General features: G+C 42.5%; 1 protein-coding gene across 2 annotated transcripts; it reads right to left on the bottom strand.

Moving 5' to 3' along the window:
* Nucleotides 1–1018: 1018 nt before the first annotated feature.
* Nucleotides 1019–26255, bottom strand: LOC113918852 (caspase-14-like). 2 transcript variants are annotated; one of them, XM_027587737.2, is made up of 7 exons: nt 25726–26255; nt 24196–24248; nt 22840–22989; nt 18590–18815; nt 18028–18144; nt 4759–4868; nt 1019–3054 (listed from the first exon to the last, which is right to left on the bottom strand). In XM_027587737.2, the coding sequence occupies exons 1-7, from the start codon at nt 26078–26080 to the stop codon at nt 2953–2955; spliced, it is 1113 nt and encodes a 370-aa protein (XP_027443538.1). In that variant the 5' UTR covers nt 26081–26255; the 3' UTR covers nt 1019–2952. The 2 variants fall into 2 exon arrangements, with proteins under 2 accessions (XP_027443538.1, XP_027443537.1); XM_027587736.2 differs by having other exon boundaries at nt 1019–1393.
* Nucleotides 26256–26796: the final 541 nt, after the last annotated feature.

Here is a 26796-nt window from a genome sequence, read left to right as displayed (position 1 = left end):
AGGCAGAGTCAGAGGGAGAAGTAGGCTCCCCGCTGAGCAGGGAGCCCGATGCGGAACTCGATCCCAGGACCCTGGGATCCTGACCTGAGCTGAAGGCAGACGCTTAACCGACTGAGCCACCCAGGCGCCCCAATACCTTTGCTCTTGAGAACTCAACTGTGTGATGAAAATCCTTGGCGAGGAAATGAGTTGACAAAAGTCCAGAGATGATGAATGCCTGACTGTGGTGGCAGTAAACCATGGTGAGGAGCCCTTGCCCCAAGAGGCATTTACCAAAGAATATCTGTAGTGTTCTTGTGGCCACCTTGCTGCCTCCCCGTCCTCTGCACAAGTTTTCGCAACATTTTTTATTCATGCCCATTTTAAAAAAAGATTTACTTGAGAGAGAGAGAGTCCCAAGTGGATTCTGAGCTAAGCACAGAGTCCCAACGAGGGGCTCAATGTCACGACCCTGAGATCATGACCTGAGCCAAAACCAAGTCAGTCGCTTAACTGAGTGAGCCACCCAGGGGTCCCTGTTCATGCCAGTTTTTAATAAAAATCTCAGAGCCTATCTTTTGTAAACTTTTGATTTCTGGGGTTCATATTTAAAAAGATAAAAACTTGGGGCGCCTGGGTGGCTTAGTTCGTTGAGCTTCCAACTCTTGGTTTCTGCTCCTGATCTTGGGGTCATGGGATTGAGCCCCATGTCAGACTCCACGCTCAGGGCACAGTCGGCTTCAGGGTTCTTTCTCTCCCTCTGCCCCTCCCCCCTGCTTGCACACTCTAAAATAAATAAATCTTTAAAAAATAATAAAAAGGGGGACACCTGGGTGGCTCAGTCGGTTAAGTGCTCATGCATTAGAATCCCAGCTTCGCCACATGGTGTGACTCTGAAGAAGTCCTTTAACCTCTCTCAGGAAATGAGAGCTATTGCCTATTTCAGCTGCTGCCGTTCCCCTGAAATGAGCACCTGTGCCGGGAATCCTAGGATCACAGAGCATGCAAGTGAACAGAGAAGGCTCACCAGATATTTTATGAACCAAGGTGACAGTTTAATGCTCTATAAAAAAGCAAAGTTACATATCAAATATCAAAACTCAAAGTTTAAAAAATTCAATCACACATATGTATACTTGAGAAATCACATTAACTAAAAAGGACATAACTGTCCCTTGAAATGGAGACAGGCCTGGAGATTCCGGGTTGCTTCAGTCATCGTGACCCTCAATCTTCAGAGCATTTTCACCAAACACCTGTAACCTTGTACAGGCCCAACAGTCTTATGCAACTGCCAGTGTGAACCTCTAGGTTCAGGAATAGCCACACCTGCAGGATATTCACGAAGTTTATTAAGAAGCCAAAGTTCATCGAAGTCCAGTGGAATGAGTTCCCAGCCGAACCAGACCTCCAGCTGTGATGTGGAAACCGGGGTTTAATATAGTCCAAAGTTACACCGGAAGTTAGAACACAGTTACAATGAAAACTCATGCTCAGTCCGGAGTTTGTTACTCTAAAAACACTGGCCTACATACAGGTTTTCATTCTAGTGGGATGGGACCCAACTTGCACCCTAAGGAATGCATGGTATAGAGGAAGCATACAGTGAGAACAAAGGGCATTTCAGGCAGAAAGGAGAGAATGAACTATGATAACATAGCCAAGAGCATTCATTCAACATTCAGTAATCCACAAGCCTGATTCTGTGAGAGGGGGTTATTGAGGGGAGGGCAAATCACCTGGAGTGGTCAAGACCCAGGACAAGTAGGCAGTATACAAGCAGTATAGGTTAAGGCCTGACAGAAAAGGATTTGGGATATTCTCCTAGGGGAATTTGAGTGTATTCTGCCGGCAGTGGGGAGTCAAAGGATTATTAACAATGAGATGGGTATTATGAAGAGGTTTAAGGGAAACATAAGGTCGACTTCCAACTTGTTCAGTTAAAGTGGCCACAGGACGTCCAAGTAGGTGGGGATGACTAGAAGGTGGCTAGATGCACAGAGGTTATGAGGTGAGGTCTGAGGAATGGACAAAATAATTGAAAGACAGAGGCCAGTCATTCAGTAAACCTTCATCACAGCGCTTCTCTGTGTCTTTAGGCAAGGATAGAAGCTGGGCCACACCAATGAATGAGACACATGGCCTCTGTCTCTCGGAGCTTATGACTGAACTGGAAGAGAGAGATTTAACAGCTACTACGTAGTCACTTAAGTACAGTAGTGCTAACTGCTGCAGAAGAAAAGCAAGGGGTCTGTGAGCACATAGAAAAGGCTGACCTAGCATGAGGGGTTGCGAAAAGCCTCCCTGTGCAAAGGATGCTTGAGCCAAACTCTGAAGGACTGAATAGATTGGGGTGGAACAGTGTTCCAGGCAGAGAAAATAGCAGTTCAAAGGTACTGTGCAGCCAGGAGGAAGCTGGGGGATGGGGGAAGGTGGAAACATGAGGCATCAAGGGCACAGACTGCAAATGAGAACATCCAGGGAAGACTAGAGAATGGCTTATGGAGTCAAAAGGAGACAAGTCTGGCTACAGACAAGAATATGGGGGAAATCAGGTGAAACATAGGACAAAACTACATAAAGACAGTTCTTGAAGACAGCCAAGAAAATGAGGACGAACACCAGCACCAAGTGGGAGAGGATGGGGTGCAATCAGTAAAAAAAAAAAAAAAAAAAAAGCACATGATAAAAATGGTCCACAAATAGAGCTGGACTTCCATGTTTTGATAACAGTTCAGGAAAAATCATTTTCAAAAAACAGTGATCTTTTAAAAGAAGTCAAATTATTTCTAAGTGTCAAAAAAGCACGGTTCAATCTTAGAAAAATACTATATATATGCAAAACGATTTGGAGAAATACAGCTGTTGACAGTAATAATGCAAAATGGTAACTAAGAATACTATGCTACAAATGCTCTCAGCTCTTTACAAAGTCTGTTACAAAGCACTCCTTAGTTTTTCATCTTCCTGATGTCAGAAGTACACAAATTTAGTTAAAGTTGATTCCATGACGAGTGATACTTTAATTGGTTCTTCATGTAGATGAAATTCAGTGTGCACCACTCTATTATTCACCTGAAAGATTAAAGCACAAACTGTCTAAAAGCCCTGAGCAAAAGCCTTTTTGTAAACCCTACAGAGTGAAATGGCCGAATTCTATGCATTCCGGAAAGCGATGCAAATGGCATTTGAAAGAGCATGTCCCACCAAGTGCTTGGAATGCAGCACTCTGGATGAGAAGAACAGTAGACTCAGGTCCACAGACCTAGGTTTGGTCTCAACTTGCCCTGGGGTAATAGAAGGCAAGGTATTAACCCTTTCTAAGCCTTGGGAACACGTGGTAAAATGAAAGGGTTGGATAAAGCTATGTCCAAAACATCCCACAGCTCCACAATCTTGGGGTTGGTTATAAGCACATTTACCATCTGCTACCTAACTAAGCTGTATGTGCCTTTAATACAAAGGCCACATCATGCTCATTTTTGGATTTTTTTTTTTTTTTTGCTAGGGCCTACTCAGCAAGTGCTTTAAAAAAATGAAGGGTGGTGCCTGGGTGGCTCAGTCATTTAAGCGGCCAACTGTCGGTTTAGGCTCAGATCATGATCTCAGAGTCAAGGGATCGAGTCCCGCCTCAGCAAGGAGTCTGCTTGAGGATTCTGTTTCCCTCTGCCTCTGCCCCTCCCATGCACTCACTCTCTCTCTCTCTCTCTCACAAATAAATAAATAAATCTTTAAAAATAATAAAAATAAAAATGAAGGGTGTTCAGTAAAGGTTTAATGAACATTGGTAGGCAAAACATTTTTTCAGTGATTACAGCATGAACTCTAGAAGCACTCTGCCCAGGCTGGGATGCCAGCCCAGCCACTGACTAGCCCCCACCTGTCACAGTGGATGCGAATCCCAGTAGCTACCTGAGGGGTGTGGAAGGCTTAAATGGATTAATATCTGTGTAGCACAGAGAATAGTAACTGACATGGAGTGAGCCATGCAACAGATAATAGATGTTAGCATTGTTGTTACTGTACTTTTTTTTTTATAAAGATTTTATTTATTTGAGAGAGAGAGTGAGAGAGAGAGAGAGAAGGAGCAGGGGGAGGGACAGAAGGAGAAGCAGACTCCCCACTGATTAGGGAGCCGATGTGGGGCTTGATCCCAGGACCCTGGTATCATGACCTGAGCTGAAGGCAGACGCTTAGCCAACTGAGCCACCCAGGTGCCCCATGTTACTGTAGTCTGACAGTCTTTTCTAATTAGCTTTCTTTGGATGTAAAACTCTCAGATTGAGAAGAAAATTGCCCTTTAATCCTGATATGATAAACTACAATAATTGGGCCATTCTCCACAAACTATGGTTCGTGTATAAATCTACTGCCATTATTGGGCACCCATTCATTCAGTGAATGTTTACTCTGGGCTACAAAATGGGGAAACAAATGTGAGCCAGAGTCGGTCATTAAAGAAGTCCTGAGTCAGGCCAAAGCTGACTGCAATGGTGGGCCACAGAGCAGGAAGGAACTTGAAAGCTCACCTCATATCCAATGCACTCGTATTACAAATGAACAGAGAGTGTCACTTATCCGTTTCCCTCAGCAGCTGGCCCAACCATGTTTTCTGAATGCCACCATCATCGAAACTCATGATTGGCCCATCATTTCCAAGCAACTTTTCAGCATCTCTTGTGTTTTCATGGCTAAAGTCAACCTTCTCCTGAAAATGCTCTCATCAAGTGCATTACCGTCAGCACAAATGGAGCACGAGTTCCCTTGGAATGTACTTACTTTGGTGAAGAAGTCAGCAATGTGCCACTTATTTCCGTACTGTTTAAAGACTTTAGACATCGCTTCAATCATCACGGAGCCAGTGCGAGGGTGTCGTAAAGCAACGTGATCTACAAAGCAAACACAAGACATTTCGTCCATTTTCCTCCTCCCTTTGCACCAAACTTTGTCTTTTACCCACATTTAAACCTGGAAAATGGCTTTGAACTGAGAATACAGAAGCACTCTTGCATTAATAAGTATGTCTGGGGCTGTAAGAGACACAGACACAAAAAGAGGAAGCACCTGAGCCTCCCAGGGGACTCCTGTGACCACAGCACGTAACCCCTCAAGAGGGCAATTCTCTTATATGAATTTTTTAAATAAAACTTTTTCAAATATACACAAAAGTAGAAAGCAAAGTTTAACAAATTCTCATATAATCATCCCCTAGATTCAACAGTTACCATCATTTTGCCATATTTACTTCATTCTCTTTATTTTTTTTTTAATTTCTGACTTTTGCTTTAGGATTTTAAGCTAAATACCCCCAGAACACACCCATATAGAATTCATTTTGGTGTCCTCAAAAGTTCAGTGAAATTATTTTTACTGTTAGATTAAAAAACATGAAATATGTCGGTTTAGTGTGGAAATTTGATGGGAATATCAAAATTGTACCCTCTGATAATAAATCTAGGTTGGAACAGAAAAAACACGCGGACATCTTTGCAACCTCAGCATAGGCAAAGGTTTCTTAGAACATAAAAGGCATAAACTATAAAAAGAAAAAGCTGATAAATTGGACTTCATCAGAATTAAAAACTTTTTTTTTAAAGATTTTATTTATTCATGAGAGAGAGAGAGTGTGTGTGTGCACAAGCAGGGCGGAGAGGCAGAGGGAGAGGGAGAAGCAGACTCCCCGCTGAGCCAGGAGCCCAATGCGGAACTCGATCCCAGGACCCTGGGATCATGACCTGAGCCAAAGGTAGATGCCTAGCCATCTGAGCCTCCCCGGTGCTCCCAAAACTTTTGTTTTTTTGAAAGATGTTATTAAGAAAATGAAAAGCAAGCCACAGATCCAGAAAAAAATATCTGTAATACATATCAAAGAACTTGTATCCAGAATACATAAATAATTCTTACAAGTTAACAAGAAAACAAACAACCCAATAAAAAATTGGGCAAAAGACATGAACAGACATTCAGCCAAAGAAGATATATGAATGGCCAATATGTACAGGAAAAGATAATCTTTAGTCCTCCAAGAAATGCAAATTAAACCCCCAAGGCGATACTATTACACACCCATCAGATTGTCTAAAATTTTTAAAACAGGTCAAACCAACTGATGAGGATGTGGAGAAACTGGAACTCTCATACACTGCTGGCGGGAATGTAAATGACGCAACCACTTTGAAAAAGAATCAATTTGGCAGTTTCTTTAAAAGTCAAACATAGGGGTGCCTGGGTGGCTCAGATGGTTAAGCGTCTGCCTTCTGCTCAGGTCATGATCCCAGGGTCCTGGGATTGAGCCCCGCATCGGGATCCCTGCTTGGCAGGAAGCCTGCTTCTCCTTTTCCCTCTGCTTGTGCTCTCTCTCTCCCTGACAAATAAATAAAATCTTAAAAATAAAAATAAAAGTCAAACATATTCCTACTGTATGAACCAACCATTCCACTTCTTGGTATGTACCCAAAGAAAACAAAATCATATGCCCAAAGACTTACACACATGTGTTCACAGCAGCTTTACTTTTTTTTTTTTTTAAAGATTTTATTTATTTATTTGACAGAGAGAGAGAGACAATGAGAGAGGGAACACAAGCAGGGGCAGAGGGAGAGGGAGAAGCAGGCTTCCCGCCGAGCAGGGAGCCCAATATGGGGCTTGATCCCAGGACCCTGGGATCACGACCCAAGCCGAAGGCAGATGCTTAACGACTGAGCCACCCAGGCGCCCCCACAGCAGCTTTACTTCTAATAACCAAAAACTAGAAACAAATCAAATGTTCAACCAGTGAATGACTGAACACACTGTGTTCACGTTGTGTTATATTCACACAACTGAATACCACTCAGAAATAAAAGGAAATGAACTATTGATAGACAAAACAATGTGGACGAATCACAAAATCATTATGTGGAGTGGAAGACAGGCAGGCAGACAGGAAACATACATACTATATAATTCTACTTATCTAAAATTCCAGAAAATGTAATCTACTCTGTGGTAACAGAAAGTACAACTGTGGTGACCCAGGGATGGGGATGGAGGCAGGGATAGATTTCAACATGAGGAAACTTTTTGGGGTGATAGAAGTCTACGCTGATCTTAATCATGGTGATGGTGTCATGAATGTATTCTCCTATGCATTCAAATGGTATACGTGGAATACGTACAGCTCATACTTCAATTACATCTCCATAACGTTGTAAACAAATCCACAGAACCTATCTGTTCAGTGTAGGAACTACACAGGAATTTCAGTATTGTCCCTCTGAGAGTAAATCTGAGTCAGAAATGCCTCATCACAAAGCTTGACAATCCATCTCGTCCAGTGTGCTGCAAGCTGCTGGTTGTGACCCAATAATCAGCCAAGAAATCAATTTAGCAGACTGAAACTGCCTTTTTTTATAATGGGATAAAATTGGCTGTAATAGAAAATATCAAAGTGGCTCAAATGTAGCAAGGGCAGCTATGATTTATAAAACTAGTATTACATGTTTATTTATACTTCTATATAAATAGATATCATAGACTACAATGGATTATGTATTTTATCACTTCTAAGATCGAAGTTTCTTTTTCCCACCAATCTGAAATCTGGATGTGATGTATAATCTCTTCTGTGGCATAGACTAATTGGTAGCTTCTGGAGAATACAAAATAATGGTATGTCTTACAATCAAGGCATTAGACTGAGTGAAACACAATAGCTATTTCTTCCTGTGGGTTATGGCAACTAACCTTTGAAAACCTCTGACCTAACAGTCTCAACACCTTTGAAGAATCACATGCCACTCAGCAAAACGAAAATCAGAGTACCTGCCAAGTATCTTATCAAATGATAGATTATAAATCTCATTGCTTTGAAAATAATCAGCGACCCTACGTTCATGGCCACGGGTTCAGTCCTCAGGACAGATTCTAGGCCACAAAAAAAATGAGTCTGATGAGTGATATTGGAGAACTTTAGACTCTGGCCGAAAGCTAGTAAATGTCCAGAGATTTACCAAACAAGGTCAAATAAAATATCGTTAGGACCGGGATTCCCCATACTTGCATTATAAAATTGTTTAGAGGGGCACCTGGGTGGCTCAGTCAGTTAAGCGTCTCCTTTGCCTCAGGTCATGATCCCAGAGTCCTGGGATCGAGTCCCCTATCGGGCTCCCTGCTCAGTGGGGAGCCTGCTTCTCCCTCTATCCCTCCCCCCTGCTCATGATCTCTCTCTCTCTCTCTAATAAATCAATAAAATCTAAAAAAAAAATAAGTTGTTTAGAGAACTCTGGCCATAGAATATGAGCGACAATCACAAGACTAACTTCAAATAGCCAATAAGCAGGTGAAAGCACGTTGCAGCTTCTCTTGCATACAGGTGACATGCCTCTGTCACAAAGCAGGAGAGACAGCTCTAAGGACTCACTGCGGTCAGGTAGCTGGTATAAATGTCTATGGTGAGCTAAGATGTCAGAAACCTGAATTTTGTTGAAATCTTCCAATTTCTAAAAGAAGATAACTTGAAAACGTTTTGAATCCATTTTTTGCACATGATCTTAGCCAAAAGGCCAAGAAGTGATTAAATCTATTTGTTGAATGGATAATACATTCAAATGACTCACAATTCATCCATCGATAAGAGTGTACGTATATATACATATATATATATCTTTACGTATTTTGCACGTGTGCATGTGCGCACACACAGTAAAATATTACTCATCCATAAAAAAGAATGAAATCTTGCCATCTGTGACAACATGAATGGACCAGAGCGTATTATGCTAAGTAGAACAAGCTGGACAGAGAAAGACTGCCATATAATTTCACTTATATGTGGAATCTAAAAACAAAGAAAAAGGGGAGCCTGGGTGGCTCAGTTGGTTAAGCATCTGCCTTGGGCTCAGGTCATGATCTCAGGGTCCTGGGATCGAGCCCCACATTGGGCTCCCGGCTCAGCGGGGAGCCTGCTTCTCCCTCTCCCTCTGCCTCTCCCCCGTTCATGCTCTCTCTCTGTAGCTCTCAAATAAATAAAATCTTATAAAAAATTAAAACAAAAACCAAAAAAACAGACTCAAATACAAATGTTTTAAAATTCAAATTACAAAAGGAATCCAGCAAAGTCTCCCTCCCCTCCTCATTCCATGCCCAAGAAAACCAAAGTTACCTGTTTCTTGTGTATCCTTCCAGATCTATGCTGCGTACAAAGAGGCTGATACATATTTGAGGGCATAACCACCCTCCTCCCGATCTCAGTAGTATATTATACATGCTGTTCTAGGACCTGATTTTTTTGTTGTTGTTTTTGCCAGTTCATCTTGGAGGTTGCTCACCATCAATACATAAAGAGCTTCTTCCTCTGATTAAATTGTTACTCTATGATTTATCATAATTTATTTAACGAGTCCCCTATAGATAGATGTTTAGGTTGTCCTTATACTTTTGCTATTATAAACAATGTCACTGAACAACGTTGAGCACATGTCACTCAGACATGTACTAAATATCTGGAAGATAAAATCCTCGACAAGGAATTATGTGTGCATTTACAATTTTGCTAGACGATGCCAAGTGGTCCTCCCAAGAAATGCTACCAATTTACAGTCCCACCAGGAATTAAGAAGTATATTCCCTGTATACATTCAAACTTTTTGATCTCTTGCCAATCTGATAGATGAAAAGTGGTACTCCAATATTGTTTACTTTCGTCTTCTAAATTGAGCATCTTCTCCATGTTAATGGTGTTCCGTAGGAATTATCCGTTAATAGCCCAAACCTAATGTTCTATTAGGTCTTTTGCTCATTGACTCAGGTATTAGGAAAATTAGCATCCACCTGTGTGCTCCTCCCAGACCCCATTCCGTCTCCTCCACACAGAAACCACTAATGTCAGTTTTACCATATACATACATACATGTGTATGCTATTCTTGAACAACACATTGTGTTTTTGCTTGAACTTTAAATAAATAAAACCAAAACAAACCCAAATCTACTGTGACTTTTTTTATTCCTGGAGTCCTCCCCACAGAGGAAAAGGGCAACTTCTTTCTTCCATTTGAAAAATCAGTCTAACTTAATCCCTGGAGGATATACACTGCCTATGCTCAAAATTTCAGCTCCACCAGCTGTTGCACCTGCAATCTCTCCTAAAGATATCCCCCCGGCTTGGGGCGCCTGGGTGGCCCAGTCCGTTAAGCAACTACCTTTGGCTCAGGTCATGATCCCGGGATCCTGGAATTGAGACCTGTGTCGGGCTCCCTGCTCACAGGGAGCCTGCTTCTCCCACTCCCTCTGCCTCTCACAAATAAATAAAATCTTAAAAAAAAATGTCCCCTCTCTACTGGATCATTCCATCAGCAGCTGTGCAGCAGTACTGCCCATCTTTACAACAAAAAAACCTTTGATCCCTCATCACCATCCAGATTGTCTATTTCTCAACTCCCTTTATAGCAAAACTCCATCAGAGCTGGCTGCATCTGCAGTTTCCAATTTCTTTCTTTAGCTCCCATCTCTTTAAAAATACCAAAAGAAGAACACAGAATAGTGTATCGAACACCTGAGCATCTACCACCCAGATCTAACAAACAGGAAACATTTTGCTTTATTTGCTTCAGCCCTTCTCTGTTGGTGAAATACAGTTGAAGCCTCATTTGAATTTTCTCCCTGACTACTTTTTGGCCCCACTTCCCTGCCTTCTGTACCTCTACCAGAGGTAGTCCCTGTTACAAAGGTGTTGGCTGTTCTTTGTGCCATATTTTTATACTTTTACCAGCTATATATTCAGTCATAATATATTGTATTATTGTGTTTTTAAATCTTTATATGAAAGGCATACTATCTGTATCCTGTTACAGCTGCCTTATCTTCATTCATTGTTACATTTAAAACTTCTCCACGCGGATTCTTTTCAACTGTGGCATAGTATATTCTACAGTATGAATATACCACTCCCAGTGGCTTTTAGCTTTCCCACCTCTTCACTTTCCCTACTATAAACAATTTCAAGGAGCGCCCAGATTAGAGTGCTCAACGCATCCTCATTCACCTACTTTCCAGTTTTAGCACTGAAAAGTCCAGTATCCCAGGAGACCCCACCATCTCTTGGCAAACTAGAGCAGTTGGTCATCCCATATCACGCATATACATGTGCAAAAGATTCCCCTACGCAGAAGTTCCCAGACTTTCTCAGTTCATGTGCCTTAGTGTCTTTGTAACTTTTTTTGCACTGCTCCTAGGCCAAAAGAAATATCTAAGAATTCCATTTACTAAAGTAGTTAGGTCTAAGCTCCGTATTATTATCTAAATAACTTATTTAGGGCGAAAGAACTCACACAAATTGAAAGACAAATAATATTTTAATTTCTTTCTTAAAGAACCATAATTACTTACTAATGGGATGTGTGCACCTGTTGGGCATTGCATGACTTTTCAACCTAAGATACCTAAGTACTTGCTTTTTATCTCAGCAACCCTCCAAAACTTAACTCCCCCAAGATATGGTATCATTGAAAAGAATGCAGCATAATCTAATTGTAGAAACCATAAACGATCTCAAGCTAGCAGCTCCCAGAATTAAGTAGAGCTATGTGACTTCATTGTGGCCCCCTGGTTGGGGACCACAGCACTACGGTATATATGTGGAAGTGAAATTGCTGGGTCATGGCATAAACCTATTTTTAACTTTACTAGGTATCACACATTGCTCCCCAAAGAAGTAGAACTAATCTGCTCTCCTTGGTGGTGTATGGAAGTACTTGTTGCTCCATATCCCCACATATACTCAGTACTGCCAGGCCATTTATGTGTTGAAATAAAAGTGGGTAACTCTGAGAGATTTTAACACATATTCCAAATTTTCCACTTTTGATACCATATACTTTTTTTTTTTTTAAGATTTTTTATTTATTTATTAGAGAGAGAGAGAATGAGAGATAGCACGAGAGGGAACAGGGTCAGAGGGAGAAGCAGACTCCCTGCTGAGCAGGGAGCCCGATGTGGGACTCGATCCTGGGACTCCAGGATCATGACCTGAGCTGAAGGCAGTCGCTTAACCAACTGAGCCACCCAGGAGCCCGATACCATATACTTTAAATGCTCCTCCAGATGTAAAACTTGATTAAAATAAAACTTTTACTGCTATCCTGGGCTGACGGAAATTCATGGAAATCTCCAAGGCTCCTATTCCTCCAAACGAGGAAACTGAAACCTGAGCTCAGAGCAGAAAGTAAACATGAAACACAGAGTTGCACCCCGTCCGAGGGAGTAGGAGCACCTCCAGCGAGGGCACAAAATCCTTTAAGATGTGCCCGGAGGTGCCGGAGATGAACCTAAGATTCCTGCATTCACCTTGTGACCCCAAAGAGGGTTACAGTGGTCCACGTGGGTAATAATCCTCCCTAAAGAAAAGCATTCCCTATTCATGCTCCCAGGAGTCACACAGATTAAGATTCGACAAATGAACTAAGACTTCAAACACACAAATAAGCCACCATGAGCGACAGTCAACAAAAGCAACCCAATGAGTGACCCCCAAAGCCAGCAGGCGTTGGAAGTATTAGGTACAAAATATAAAATAACCACCTGAAATGTTTAAAGAAATAAAACATGGACTCACAAGAAGAAATAAGCAAATATTCTGTCAAATAATCAGCCAGATTTGGGTGCTAAAATGGATTTCTCACCTATAAATCTTCCTTAAATGAATTTCTAAAGGATATACTTCAGGAAGAAAAAAAATGAATCCAGAAAAATGATCTGAGATTCAAGAAGGAATAGAGAAGAAAATGGTAATCACATGAATAAACAGAAACAAACATGGATTGTAAACTTATAATAATAATGTTCTAACTTGAGGGCGCCTGGATGGCTCAGTTGGTTGAGCATCTGACTCTTGATTTCAGCTCAGGTCATGATCTGTGTCATGGGATCGAGTCCTGCGTGGGGCTCTGTGCTCAGCGGGGAGTCTGCTTGAGATTCTCTCTCTCCCTCTCCCTCTGCCCTTCCCCCTAGTCATGCTCTGTCTGTCTCTCTCTAAAATAAATAAATCTTAAAAAAAAAAAAAAGGGACTGAAGTGAGGAATGATCTATCGATCTTATTCCTCAACTGTCAACCTACTAAATGGCTGCAGTTTCAAAGTGCCTTTCAGATAATCATTCAGGTTCCACCTCCTTCCAGGGGCGCCTGGGTGGCTCTGTCGGTTGGGCGTCTGCCTTCGGCTCAGGTCATGATCCCAGAGTCCTGGGATGGAGCCCCACATCGGGGTCTCTGCTCAGCTCCCTGCTTCTCCCTCTCCCACTCCCCCTGCTTGTGTTCCCTCTCTCGCTGTCTCTCTGTAAAAAAAAAAAAAAAAAAAAAATCCTAAAAAAAAATAATGTTCTAATTTGTGGGGTTTTAAAAAAAGGACTAGGTATTACCTAGAACAGTGCTTGCCACCCTAGTGTGTGCCAACACATTTGATGAAAGTGTGTTAAATTGATGTCTTAATTCAGAAGAAAACCAGGGGGCAGTGGAAGGATAATTTAAGGCAATTTAAGAACACATAAATATTTTTATATAAACAATGTTAAGCAAGATACAAAAAGAAAAGAAATAAATCTTAAAAGTAGCACGTAGGTATGGGAGAAGGTAATGGGAATTAGTGTTCTAAGGTTCCTTGAATCATCAGGGAGTAAAAATAAGCTTTTTTAAAATTAACTTTAGGCTAACTGCACATGTATAAAATTTCACGGGTAACCATGAGAAAAAGAATTATGGGATGCCTACCTTCTAGGTCAGTAGGGGGTCAAAAAATGTTAGAATAACATACTAAACTATTAATCAAGCAAACACAAGACCCATAAAGGAAGGAAATAAAGCAAAGAAAAATAAATAGCACAAAATAAAATGGCAAAAGGGCAAATATATCAATAGTCACAATAAAGACAAATTGCCCTAATTTACCAATAAAAAGATTGATAATGTCACACTGAATTAAAAAAAAAAACACAACAAAACCAAAACCCAGCTATATCCTATCTAAAAGAGACCCACTTAAAACATAACGGCCCAGAAAGGTTCATAGAAAGCAGTCTGAAGGAGGTATACCAGGCCAATATGGAGCAAAAGAATACTCAAGTATCTATATAAATTCCAGACAAAAGGAACTAACACAAAAAAAGCAATACTTGGGACAGTGGGTTCACTAAAGAGTGCTTAGAACATTTTATCTTATTTCTTCTATATATTTCACAATTCTAAAATTGTATGCCTCTACTCAGGTTGTGTCAAAATAAAGAAAACAAAAACACTGGGACCACAGAAGAAACAGACACACCTACCACAACAACATGACATATGGAAACACTTATCTCAGATATTGGCAGGTCAAGCAAATTGAGTGGAGACATAAAACAATGGAACACAATTATGCTTAATTGATAGAAATATTTAGAACCCTGCATTCAACAAGTGCAGGACACATATTCTTAAGCACACACAGAATATCTAGGAGAGTCCAACTGCCATTAACAAGTTTTCTAGAGGGGCACCTGGGTGGCTCAGTCGCTTAAGCGTCCGACTCTTGGTTTCAAACGGCTCAGGTCGTGATCTCAGGGTCTTGAGACTGAATCCTGGGTTGGGCTCCCCACTCAGCATAGTGTCTATGTGAAGATTCTCTCCCTCTGCTCCTCCTCCACCCCGCCACCCCCATCCGGGGCTCACATGCTCTCTCTCACTCTCTCTCTCTAAAAAATAAATAAATCTTTAAAATAAGTTTACTAAAGACCAAAGCATAACCCACGTCTCAACATATTTCAGATCAGTACCGTCATCCGTATTCTTTCTCAGTTCCTCACACAAATAAACCAGACATCAGTAACAAAAGGACAAATTTTAAAATCCCAACACAAAAATTGAGAGACAGTTCTAACATGTAAAAGAACAATGGAAATTTAAGAACTCTTAGAACTGAAGGATAAAACTGGTCCATGTTAAAATGTGAAGGACAGAGTGAAAGCAGTCCTCAGAGGGAATTAAAGCTTTAAAAATGCTCATATGCTTAAAAAGATAGAAAATAATGAGCCAAGTACCTAACTGAAATAGCCAGGGAAAGACGAGTAGCATAAACAGCCCCCAAATGAAGAAAAATGGAAACTAATGAAATCAAAAACAGATACTAGAGGGGATTAACAAAACTAAAAATAGGTTCTTAACTAAATACACTACTGGTAAGACTGATAAAGAGTCAAAGAAGAAAGCCACAAATATCAGAGATAAAAGGAGCATTACTATAGATTGGACATTTCACATGATTAAAGAGGCCCTGAACCCTGGGCCAAGAAATCTGAAAATAAATTTTTACTTTTCTCCCACGGGGAAGCTGGTTTTCCCAGCACTATATTGAACAGCCCCCCATTCGCTCCACACTGATCAGCAATGGCTTGTCACATGTCTCGTTTCCCTGCATAGTTGGTTCTGCCTCTAGGTTCTCTCTTCTATCTCAGTGGGGACACGCTATACATAGAGTTTTTGATACTGCTATATATGAAGTATTCTTTTTTTTTAAAGATTTTATTTATTTATTTATTAAAGATTTTATTTATTTGAGAGAGAGAATGAAAGAGAGAGAGAGCATGAGAGGGGGGAGGTCAGAGGGAGAAGCAGACTCCCTGCTGAGCAGGAAGCGCAATGCAGAACTCGATCCCAGGACTCCAGGATCATGACCTGAGCGGAAGGCAGTCGCTTAACCAACTGAGCCACCCAGGCGCCCTATATGAAGTATTCTTATCTTACAAAACAAATTCTCTCAAATATTTGCATAGCTCACCCTCTCTCATGTCCCCCAAGTGTCTACACAACAATCAGCTTCTCAGTGGGGACATCTCTATACGTCTCTTTTTTAAAATTGCAATCTCCACTCCTGCCCCTGGACACTCCCTATATCCCTTGTCCCTACCTTATTTTTCTCCACAGCAATGGTCACCATGTAACATACTTTATTTTTGGTAAACATTTCACTGAAAGGTAACCATCACACAGAAAAGAGTGCAAAGCTTAGGGGTATAAAACAGCTCAATACATTTTCATGGAACGAACACACCCTGTAACTAGTGCCCTCATCAAGAAACAAGATAGTGCCAGCACTCCAGAAGTCCCCTTCTTGCCTGCCCGCTCTGGTCCTTACCACCCCACGCACTGTATGCCGGAGGGCGAGCACTATCCTGACTTCTAACATCACAGATCAGTTTTGCCTGTTTTTGAACTTTATACAAATGGGATCATAAAATAGCACAATATATAGTTTCTCTATGTGTTTATTGTCTGTCTCCAACTAGCACATAAGTTCTGTGGAGGCAGAGATTTTTAGTTCTTCTGTTCAATACTGAATCTCTAGCCCTTAAATATGTATAGCCCAGCACACAGTCATAAAATTCATTCATTCAATAAAACTGGAACATGAAGTTCCTCACCTTGACCCTTAACTGCTCCATAATAATTCTGTGGTTAGTTTATATCAGCAGCTCATTTCTTTTTATTGCTGAGCTGTATTCCATATATGGCATACCACGATTTGTTTATTCATTCACCTGTTGACGGTCATTTGGGTTGTTTCTAGTCTTTGACTACTTCAAATAAAGCTGCTATGAACATTTGTGTGCCACTCTGGGAGGCCACATGCTTTCATCTCTCTTGGGTAAATAACCAAGGAGTGAAATCTGACATCTCACTTTAATGGAGGTGTTTTTCACATGTTACCACTAAGTGTGTTTCATTTTAAGTTGTTGCCCTATGTTCCTTTGCTTACATTTCTTTATTAAAATTTATCTTGGGGGCACCTGGGTGGCTCAGTTGTTAAGCGTCTGCCTTTGGCTCAGGTCATGATCCTGGAGTCCCGGGATCGAGCCCCACATTGGGCTCCCTGCTCAGCGGGGGGGCTTGCTTCTCCTTCTCCCTCTGCCTGCCCGTCTGATCTCTCTCTCTCTGTCAAATCAATAAATAAAATCTCTAAAAAAAATTTAAAAAATAAAAAAATAAAATTTATCTTGAATTCCATATACATTTTTGTAAACTGCCTTAATCTTCTTTGTTAAGATAAAAACATTTAAAGGGGAGCACCTGGCTGGCTTAGTTGGTGGAGCATGCGACTCCTGATCTCCGGGTTGCGAGTTCAAGTCCCATGTTGGGTGCAGACATGACTTTAAAAAAAAACAAAAAACAAAAAACAGAAACAAAAAAACAGCCCAGCTAAAGAAATGTCCTTGACCTCTTAATTCTCTCTCTCCTACAAGTGAATCAAGTGAAGGGGTGGCTCTTCACACACAAGATTCTTTTGGACCTTACCTTATTAATAATAGTATTAGTAATGAAGTAATGGTGATGATATTATTAGCATAATGTATTAGTAATAACAGTAGCTAATTTCTTTTTTTGGATTATGCCAGTTATTATGATAAGCACGTCTGTGGTTATAGCATTCAATTTATGTAACATCTCAATGACATAAGTAAATTCCATCATTCCCGTTTTACATGAAGAAACTGATATATCTAGAGATCAAAAACTATTGAAATTCTCCCATATAGCAAGTGGCAGAACTAGGTTTTGGGCCAAGATCTTTTTCACAGGAGAGCCAATGATCTTATTTACCATGTGATACTTTGCTCAGAGGTTCGTGCCTTCCCGGAAGAAATGAACAGTAAGATGCCAACCTGTCATCTCTAAAAGTGGGAACACTTGTAAAGAGAGATGGATGGGTTAATGAAAAATCTCCTTATACGTGTCAATTTGTAAAGCACCGATAATTAAAAAATTTAAAAAAAAAAGGTACGAATGACCCAAACCTTCTTTTTTTTTTTCCTCAAAGATTTTTTTTTTTTTTTTTTTTTTTGAGAGAGAGAATGAGAGGGGGGAGGGTCAGAGGGAGAAGCAGACTCCTCGCTGAGCAGGGAGCCCGATGCGGGACTCGATCCCGGGACTCCAGGATCATGACCTGAGCCGAAGGCAGTTGCTTAACCAACTGAGCCACCCAGGCGCCCCTGACCCAAGCCTTCTGAAAGAAAGTGTGTGTCACTGTCATCTACCCTCAAGTCTCACCTGCCTGGGTGGGATAGATGATGAAATAATCACTGAAGGTGGGCAGCCTCCTCCTCTGGGATACGTCGTCAGACTCCATGGGTTCATCGTCTGTCTCAACACCGGTGTCTCTTTTCTCTGTTGAAGAACAAAAATACAAACTATAGTAATACACCACAGACACCAGGAGCCCTCAATCATAGTCCCAACAAGCTTGTATCTCCACAAGAGACAGAAATATCCGCAGAAGCTACAGAAGTTGGATGTCGGCCCCGTAGGCCGGCCGCCTGGCATCCCATGGACAGTGGGACGGCCCCTGGAAACTGCACACATCTCTCTCAGACGTGAGGCTCCCTGGCCCACCTCACGACGTGAGGGACTTGGACCCTTCCTCAGCCTGAGTTCTTCTTCTATCCCTTCCTCCCAGCCCAAAGCCGCTAGTACACTACACAACTAAAGTCACAGCAGCAGAGGGGCCTCTGATTTTAAAGAAACAAACAAATATTTTTAACTTCTTTTTCTTTTCTCACTCATCCGTAGAATTTCCTAGAAACATGACTGTTACAAAGAAGTCTTCACTTACCTCCTCTGCAGGCCTGGATGATAAAGATCTTTGGTTTCTCCTGAAGTGCTGGACAATTTTTATTATTAAACATTTCAAAAATGTCCTCCAGGCTGACTTTTTCACCATCTTCCATTTTAATAAACCCTTTCTCTCCGTGGGACATAAGGGTAACAAGACAACAGCCAACATCATCTTTACTTTCATTGAGTCCATCACGGAATGATCTTATTTTCTCAATTAACACCTGTAAAATAGGATAACATATTCAAAAGAACTGGAGGTAAGAAAAACCAGAAATGCTAGAGATGGCCCCTTTCCTAGGCAATCGGAGGACATGACAAATACAAAAATAATCACATCTCAAACAGGCTTAGTATGAGATAAATATCAGTTCCTTAACTGGTCACTTCCCTTTCGGTTGCTTTCAGATTTCACACGATTTCCTCTTGTGCCACTGGTTCTTCTTGGACAGAATTAGGGCATTTCCAATTCTCTACCACAAAATACAACAGAATGATAGCTCCCCAAGGGGCTAGTGTATGTAAATTTTATATTATTAACTTATTTTAACATATAAAAATTGTTATTCTCAAAAACGAATGCCCTCAAAAAGCTAGAAATGGAAGGGAATGGAAGTGTCTACCTAATACAGGTCTGCCAGGACCTATGGGGAGACGTCATCAGAATCAAGCCCCACAGAGAGGCAAGCAAGACAGAAATGGCCACTATCACAGCTCCCATGGCCCTCGTAGCCAAGATCCTAGCTCCTCACTTCAGTAAAGTGAGTAAAAGTTAAATGAAGTCCACCTCACACCTGTCAGAATGGCTAAAATTAACCATTCAGGAAACGACAGATGTTGGTGAGGATGCAGAGAAAGGGGAACCTCCTACACTGTTGGTGGGAATGCAAGCTGGTGCAGACACTCTGGAAAACAGTTTGGAGGTTCCTCAAAAAGTTGAAAATAGAGCTACCCTGGTGGTATATACATACAATGGGATATTACCCAGCCATCAAAAAGAATGATATCTTGCCATTTGCAACAATGTGGATGGAACTAGAGGGTATTATGCTGAGCGAAATAAGTCAGTCAGAGAAAGACAAATACCATATGGTTTCACTCATATGTGGAATTTAAGAAACAAAACAGATGAACATAGGGGAAGGGAAGGAAAAATAAAATAAAATGAAAGCAGAGAGGGAGGCAAACCATAAGAGACTCTTAACTCTAGGAAACAAACTGAGGGTTGCTGGAGAGACGGTTGGTGGGAGGATGGGGTAGCCGGGTGATGGACATTAAGGGGGGCATCTGACGTAATGAGCACCGGGTGTTATATGCAACTGATGAATCACTGAACTCTACCTCTGAAACTAGTAATACACTATACGTTAATTAAATTGAATTTAAATAAAAAAATTTGTTTAAATGAAGTCTAAATACGAGAAACAAAGAGCTAAAATTCATTACTTACAGATACCATGACTATCTAGAAATATAAAATAATCAACCAAGTAACTACTGGAACTAGCGACCGGCGAGCTGACCGGACACAAGATTAACTCACAAAGATCTAATGCCCACCACCCACCACCCGCCCCAGTTACCTGGCAACAATCATTTCTTTTTTTTTTTAATTTTTAAAGATTTTATTTATTTGCGAGAGAGAGAGAAAAAGAGCATGAGCAGGGGGAAGGGCAGAGGGAAAAGGAGGCTCCTCACTGAGCAGGTAGCCTGATGCAGAACTCAATCCCAGGACCCTGAGATCATGACTGGAGCCGAAGGCAGATGCTTAACCGACTTATGAGCCACCCAGGCGCCCTGGCAACAATCATTTAAACCACATAATGAAAAGGGGGTCCTGTTCATGGTCACACCCAAACAAGGACAATACCTAGGAATAAACCTAAGAAACACACATCACCTCAATGAGGAAAAGGATAAAGAAAGCTTCAGAGAAGAGGAAACATACACATGCATGCCCATGCTCTGTTAACACTATTAATTTGCCAATTCACTCCAAATGCATCTCAGTTCAGTGTCATGGCAATTAAACTCCCAAAGGATTTCAGTGGAACTTAGCCAGATTATTCTCAAGCTCACAGAGAACAGATGATGTTCAAGAAGTGCCAAGAATATTCAGAAGTCAAACAGGAAAAAAAAAAGGAGGGATAGGTCCTGTCAGACATCAAAATGTCCTAAAAAAAATCATGGTGAATGAAACAGTGATATACTGGCAGAAGTATAAATAAACACATGAATGGGATATTTTAGATTCCAGAAACCAATCGAATTATCTATAGGACTTTATTTCACGATAAAGGTGGAGTTTCAAGTAGGTGGGGGAAGGACACATCATTCAATGAACGTTGAGACAACTGACTATACATCTGGACATAAGGTAAGACTTCTTACCTCACACGTCAAAAGTAAAATTCCAGAGAGTTAGAAAGGAAACCTTAAACTACACAAATAGTACAGAAAAATAATTTAAACATTTTTTAAGTTGGTAAGGCATGGGATTTAATCAAGACACAAAAATCAAGAAGCCACCAAAAAAGATTGACAGGTTTACTCACACAAAATTTAAAAAAGACTTCTATACAACTTAAGACAACAACAAAAAAAAATCAAAAAAGTAACAGACACAAGAGAGAAGTATGTGCACTACGTTTTGTAAATGAATAAAGTCCAGGAAAATAACTATAAGAGCAGGAAAAAGACTACCCGGTAGGAAAAAGGGCAAAGGAAACAGAACAGACAATTTACAGAAGGAAAATAATGGCCAAAAGATGTTTAACCAAACTAATAATCTGGAAAATGAAACTAAGAACGATGAAATACTTTTGCCAGTAATACTGCTAAATATTTACAAATAAACTAAATGTTGCCAGGATGTAGGCAAAACGGCCACCGGAGACCCCTAAGAGAATAAACGAAAGGAACACCGGCAGCGTATCTGTCATCTGATTCAAAACCATGCAACAGGTAAGAGATTCTCGTACAATCCTTGGCGAAAATGAGTCTATTTTTACCTTTGAAATAATAATAAAATCAAAGCTTACTGGGCACTTGCTATAAGCCCGCTACTGGGCATTTTGACACAGCAGCTCATTATCACCACAGCCCTCCAAAATAAGCCACTCTCATCAACCCCGCTTCCGGGAGAGGAAAGTAGTCAGTTTCAGGCAGGGCTGCTCAAATTATGGCACTATGGACATTTGGGGCCAGAAAACCCTTGGCTGCGGGGGCTCTTCTGGGCATTGTAGCACCCACCAGAGGCCAGCAGTACCCTCCACGTGTGACAACCAGAAACATCTCCACACACGGCCAAGTGAGGGGGACAAATCACCCTCGGGTGAGAACCAGATTTAAGGTAACAACTAGGAAGAGACAGGATTCCAGCCCAGGCAGTCTATGTGGCATCCACAGCCCCATGCTGCACTGTTCCTGGACATTCATTAGCAGGGACTCCCGGGATCTAGGAAGGGCTTTCCCATGTTACTATCCCTAAAAAATGGTAGGTCTAGGTCATGACTCAGGTAGAGTCAGAGAGGTCAAATGGAGTTCCCACCACTGCTCTTTCACCTTATTTTTTCAGTATCAACTAGTTAGGTCACAGTGCAATTCTGCCCAGGGCTATCAGCTCCCTCTCTACACCTCTTCCAGGTTCCAAATGAATCCCACAAGGACTCACAGTGCTGCAACGCCTCTGGCCTGCCTCCTGGTGACTTCTCAAAGGGGTTTCCTTGGTCCTTCCTGCTCCCAAAGGCTCTGGAACTTGCCTACTCCAGACTCTCGCCTTGTCCTTGGGCCTCCTTGCCCATCTTGCTTAGAACACCTTCTTGGGTCCCCTTCCCTCTTCAACTGCATAGCCCTAGCCAAGACTGGAGCCCAAGAGGTCCCTGCTTGACTGGAAGGGGAGGTAGGGTATCACACACTTAAGATTACAAAAGCATCAAGAATCTTATCAGGACACGCGTGGGATTGTTTAGCAGGTCCTGGTTCTTGCCAGGTACTAAAACCCAATTTTTATTTATTTATTTATTTATTTATTTTTAAGATTTATTTATTTGAGAGAGAGGGAGCACAAGCAGGGGAAGGAGCAGAGAGAGAGGGAGAGAAATCCTAAAGCAGACTTCCCACTGAGCATGGAGTCGGACGCAGGGCTGGATCCCAGGACCCTGAGCCAAAACCAAGAGTCAGACACTTAACCGACTAAGCCACCCAGGTGCCCCTCCAAAACCCAATTAAAAAAAAGGAAAATTATACCATTTTGTTAGGATCGATGCACTGTGTATGCTCAAACTGGCACTGGCCAAGCCACTCCTCCATTAGATGGATGTCCCGCTGAGCCCCTGGTCTGTTCTTCTCCACGCACATGACAAAAGCCTTCCGCTTGCCCCTCAGGTCATAACAGTCCTATTTTCCAGGAAAGCCAGTAATATTTAAAGCAAACCAAACCAAACTCAGAAATCCAAATACGTCATCGATCTGAAATAATGAGTTTCTTCTGGGATCAATGGTGAGGTTTCCCAGTTTGGATCAGGGTTGCAACAGTGCCTGTCTCTCTTATTAGTTATGGAAGGAGGGTGGGGGGAGGCATGACTGGATTTATACTTCTTTCAAATATCTTCCTTACACCAGGACTAATAGGCCAATCTCAGTTTTAAATTCCTATGTATAGCTATCACTATCAGTTTAAGGAAGCATGGCAGATGGAGGAACAGAGTTAAATGACCACACAGGGCTGTAGTCATCAAAATCCAGAATATGGGACATGCTACAAGATAACCTGGTTTCTTCAATAATTAAACAATAAGAAAAAAGGTTAAAGGGAGAAGTATCCTAAGAGCTTTAGGACACAAAGCAATCGACTGTAATTGTGTTGACATATTGTATGAGTCAGCATCCTGATTCAAACAAACCACCTGCAAAAGACATAGGACCCAGTCAATGAAATCTGAATCCCAACCACATCTTTGCACACACTAAGGAAGTTGTTTTTAGGTAGAATAATGGCATTGTGGTTGTTTCAAACAACCTCTTTCTCGTACTAAAGATTTAGAGATTCATACAAACGTATCTGTAGATGAACATGATAGGTTATCTGGATTTGCTTTAAAATAATTGGGCCGCGAAGCAGACAAAACAAGATTGGCCCTATGTTACCAATTTGCTGAAGCAGGCTCATAAGTACAATGGGCTGGAGTTTGAGAGATTTGTTTTTCTATTCTATTTTAGTATTTATTGAAAATTTCCATCATAAAACTTAAAAAAAAAAAACAAAAAACAAAAAACCCTACAACCAGCAATTTATATAGCCGTCCAAGGCCACACAGCCTGTCATCCTCGAACCTCCAAGTGCCTCATTTTTCTTGATTTATAAAATAGAAATAACAGCAGTGCCTACCTATTTGGTTAATGCAGGCACAGCGGTTTTAAATGGCTCATGTTTATCTTTCACAATCATAACAGAAAGCAGTGAGATCTGACCACTTGAGACAACCAGTTTCCTTTAATTAACAAGACAGCAGCACAAAAAAATGTTCCAATGTCAGCTAAAGTGGCTAAATACCATTGTTCCTCACCAGTGTGTAGTGCTGGAGTAAGAGCAAAAATATTTACCAGTTCACCATCCACACAATCATAGCTTCTCTTTGGAATCTTTCTTGGAATCCCTGAATGAATTTTCATGAAAAGAGAATAAAACAAAAAAAGGGCATTATTGCATTATTTTTTCCCCACTTTTTTTCTTTTCAATCAATCCACTGTCATTACTCTTAACAGGAAGCTCCTCCCAGAGAATTCTGTTGCCTTACGTTTTCAGGTCCTGTAGGCTTTAACCTCATTTTAGAACAGGTTCCCTGGATTATGAACCCACCCTCTTTCAAACTCCTACAAGGCTAGAAACTTAAAACAGACCTCCCTTAGACCCCAGTTAGGCACAAGGCCAGAAGGAGCCTGGCGAGAGATAAAAAGAACAAGGTGTAATTGATTGACATTACTTTACATGTACTTTCTGAAGAGGCAATCAAGACATCAATAAAGGGACAGATAAAGTAAAGGAATTAGGTATTTTTTTTTAATTTAACATAACCTCTTAGCATTTAATTCAAATATTTACTGGGTGCCGATAGGGTACAGCCATAATATTGTGTAGTGTGGATGATTCTGGGAAAAAAAAAAAAAAAACACTTTGCCAACAGTAAGAGACTCAAAGTCTAAAGAGGTGTTCATGTGATACCTGAACAGCTGAGCTGGGAGGGACAACACAAATTCTGTACAGGCGACTCAAAGCAGGGAGAGTCGTTTCCACTGAGCGGGTATTCTGCCTACACGCCGTGTTCGTTGAGCCATTACCGCTGTGATCCGTTCATTACAAGTGTAAACATCAGCAACCGTAACACACCTCAAAGCTCAATCAGATCAGGTCGTAAGCATACTAATGGCAGAGGTCACGGACGGTATATTTTCGTGTCTACTTCGACGGCTCTCATGTAAGAGCTGCTTTTTCTGTCTCTCTCACACACATATTACGTGTACATACGTTTATTAAATCTGGAGGGGGGGAGCCCCAACCTCCCTTAACCTGTTACATACTGCATTTCTTGATCATAGATTAATGGCAGTCTCATGGTGTGCAAGAACAGGGCCCCTCCCCCCCCGCCCCCGTAAATACACTCCCTGGTGATGCTACAGCGGGAATTCCAACACCATGCTCCGCACTGCATCATTTAGAAATCTCCCACATCATCATCTCTTGAAGGTACATGTTAACAAAGCATCTCAGGCCTGCTGAGTCGATCTGATCCCAAAATGTGCTGGTAGATCCTGGTGGCTGCTCTTCAACGGCTCATTCGGATTCCGCGCTCGGGAACTGCGACTCTCGGGACCACCTCCCCCACCCCAGGCTCCCACTTCCCGCCGCGCGTCACTGGGTCCCAGGAAGCCCGCCCGCCCCTCGCTCCGCAAGCCTCCGCAGCCCCAGTCAAACCGGGTGCCCCGCCCCCAAGCCGAGCCCGGAACGCTCGGGAGGCGCCGCCAAACCCCGCGCTTACACGGGCCCGGCCCCCCCACCCCCAGCCCCAGGCCCCGCGGCCCCCCGGCTCGCCAGGCCCCGCCCCCAGCCCGGGTACCTGGCAGCCCCCAGCTCACCCCGGTCCTCGGCGGCGGCGGCGGCGCCCTGCCAGCACTGGAGCAGGTCGGCGCGGCGTAGCTGCTGCAGCACCCTGATGAGGACGCGCGACGCAGCGGCGGGCTCGCAGTAGTGCTGGACCAGGAGACGGGCCAGCCCTTTCGTGCTCTTGCCCTCCAACTCCAGTCGCCAGGGGGTCACGCGCGGCTCCTCGTCCACCGACTTGAGGAAGATGCGGAAGTTGCTCAGCTCCTGCGGGGACAGCAGGTCCAGGGTCTTCTGCACGCGGCTCTGCAGCTCCTCCACCGCCGTGATCCGAGGCGCCCAGAGGCCGTTGGACTCCGAGCGCCGGCAGCTCTCAAGGCCTCTCTCCATCGCCACCCAAAGATGCCGAAGCGCCCGGACTGGAGGGACCCTCCGCCGAGGTCCGTGCCCCACGGACCGCGCACGCCTTCCGTTTCTCCGCTTTGTTTTGTAAAACGGAGGCGTTTCCGCTCGTTTCTGCAACAGCCGGGCGTGCTGGCCGCGGTGACCGGGACTCTCCCGCCCGGTTTCCTCTTCGGCCCCGCCCCCGCCCCGAAGCCCCGCCCCCGCCCCGCTAGCTCCGGCTTAACCCTTGGAGCAGGTTACGGAGAGCCAAGTGGGAACCCTGCCCTGCAGGGCTCTTCGGTGGTTCTCTGCCACGGCTGCGCGTTAGGGTCACCTGGGTAACGTTTTTAAAACACCTCGTGCCCAGGCCACAACCGAGCTTGATTACAATCGAATTTCTGGGTGGCAGACCCACACATCAGCTGTTTTTAAAGCTCTTCAGGTGATGCCAATGTGCAGCCTGCTTTAAGAACTACTGATCTTAGATCCAGAGTGTTTATTAGCTACCTAACCCCCTGGATCCCACTTGGAAGAACCACTGGGAAGACCTTGGACGCTGAAATAACACCTAGAGACTACTGCATTCAGCCAGCTTTTTTTGGAGACCGAGTGGTGGAAAAGTTGAGATTTGAGAATTTGAAGTCAGCAAGAAGTTGGAAATGCCCACTGTTCAGCCTGTGGGGCATGGAAGGGACATTTCTTTGGGGTAGCAGATCTCAGCT

The sequence above is a fragment of the Zalophus californianus genome, chromosome 1, assembly GCF_009762305.2.
Source record: "Zalophus californianus isolate mZalCal1 chromosome 1, mZalCal1.pri.v2, whole genome shotgun sequence".
In the NCBI taxonomy this organism is placed as follows: domain Eukaryota; kingdom Metazoa; phylum Chordata; class Mammalia; order Carnivora; family Otariidae; genus Zalophus; species Zalophus californianus.
The sequence above is the reverse complement of the archived record's forward strand: the minus strand, read 5'-3'. Positions and strand labels throughout refer to the sequence as shown.

Coding starts and splice junctions, on each gene's coding strand:
- LOC113918852 (XM_027587736.2), bottom strand. CDS start 26,080: ATGGAGAGAGGCCTTGAGAGCTGCCGGCGCTCGGAGTCCAACGGCCTC. Junction 22,990..24,195: donor ATTGTGTGGATGGTGAACTG/GTAAATATTTTT, acceptor CCTGGAAAATAG/GACTGTTATGACCTGAGGGG. Junction 1,394..4,758: donor TTGCTGACTTCTTCACCAAA/GTAAGTACATTC, acceptor TCCACATCACAG/CTGGAGGTCTGGTTCGGCTG.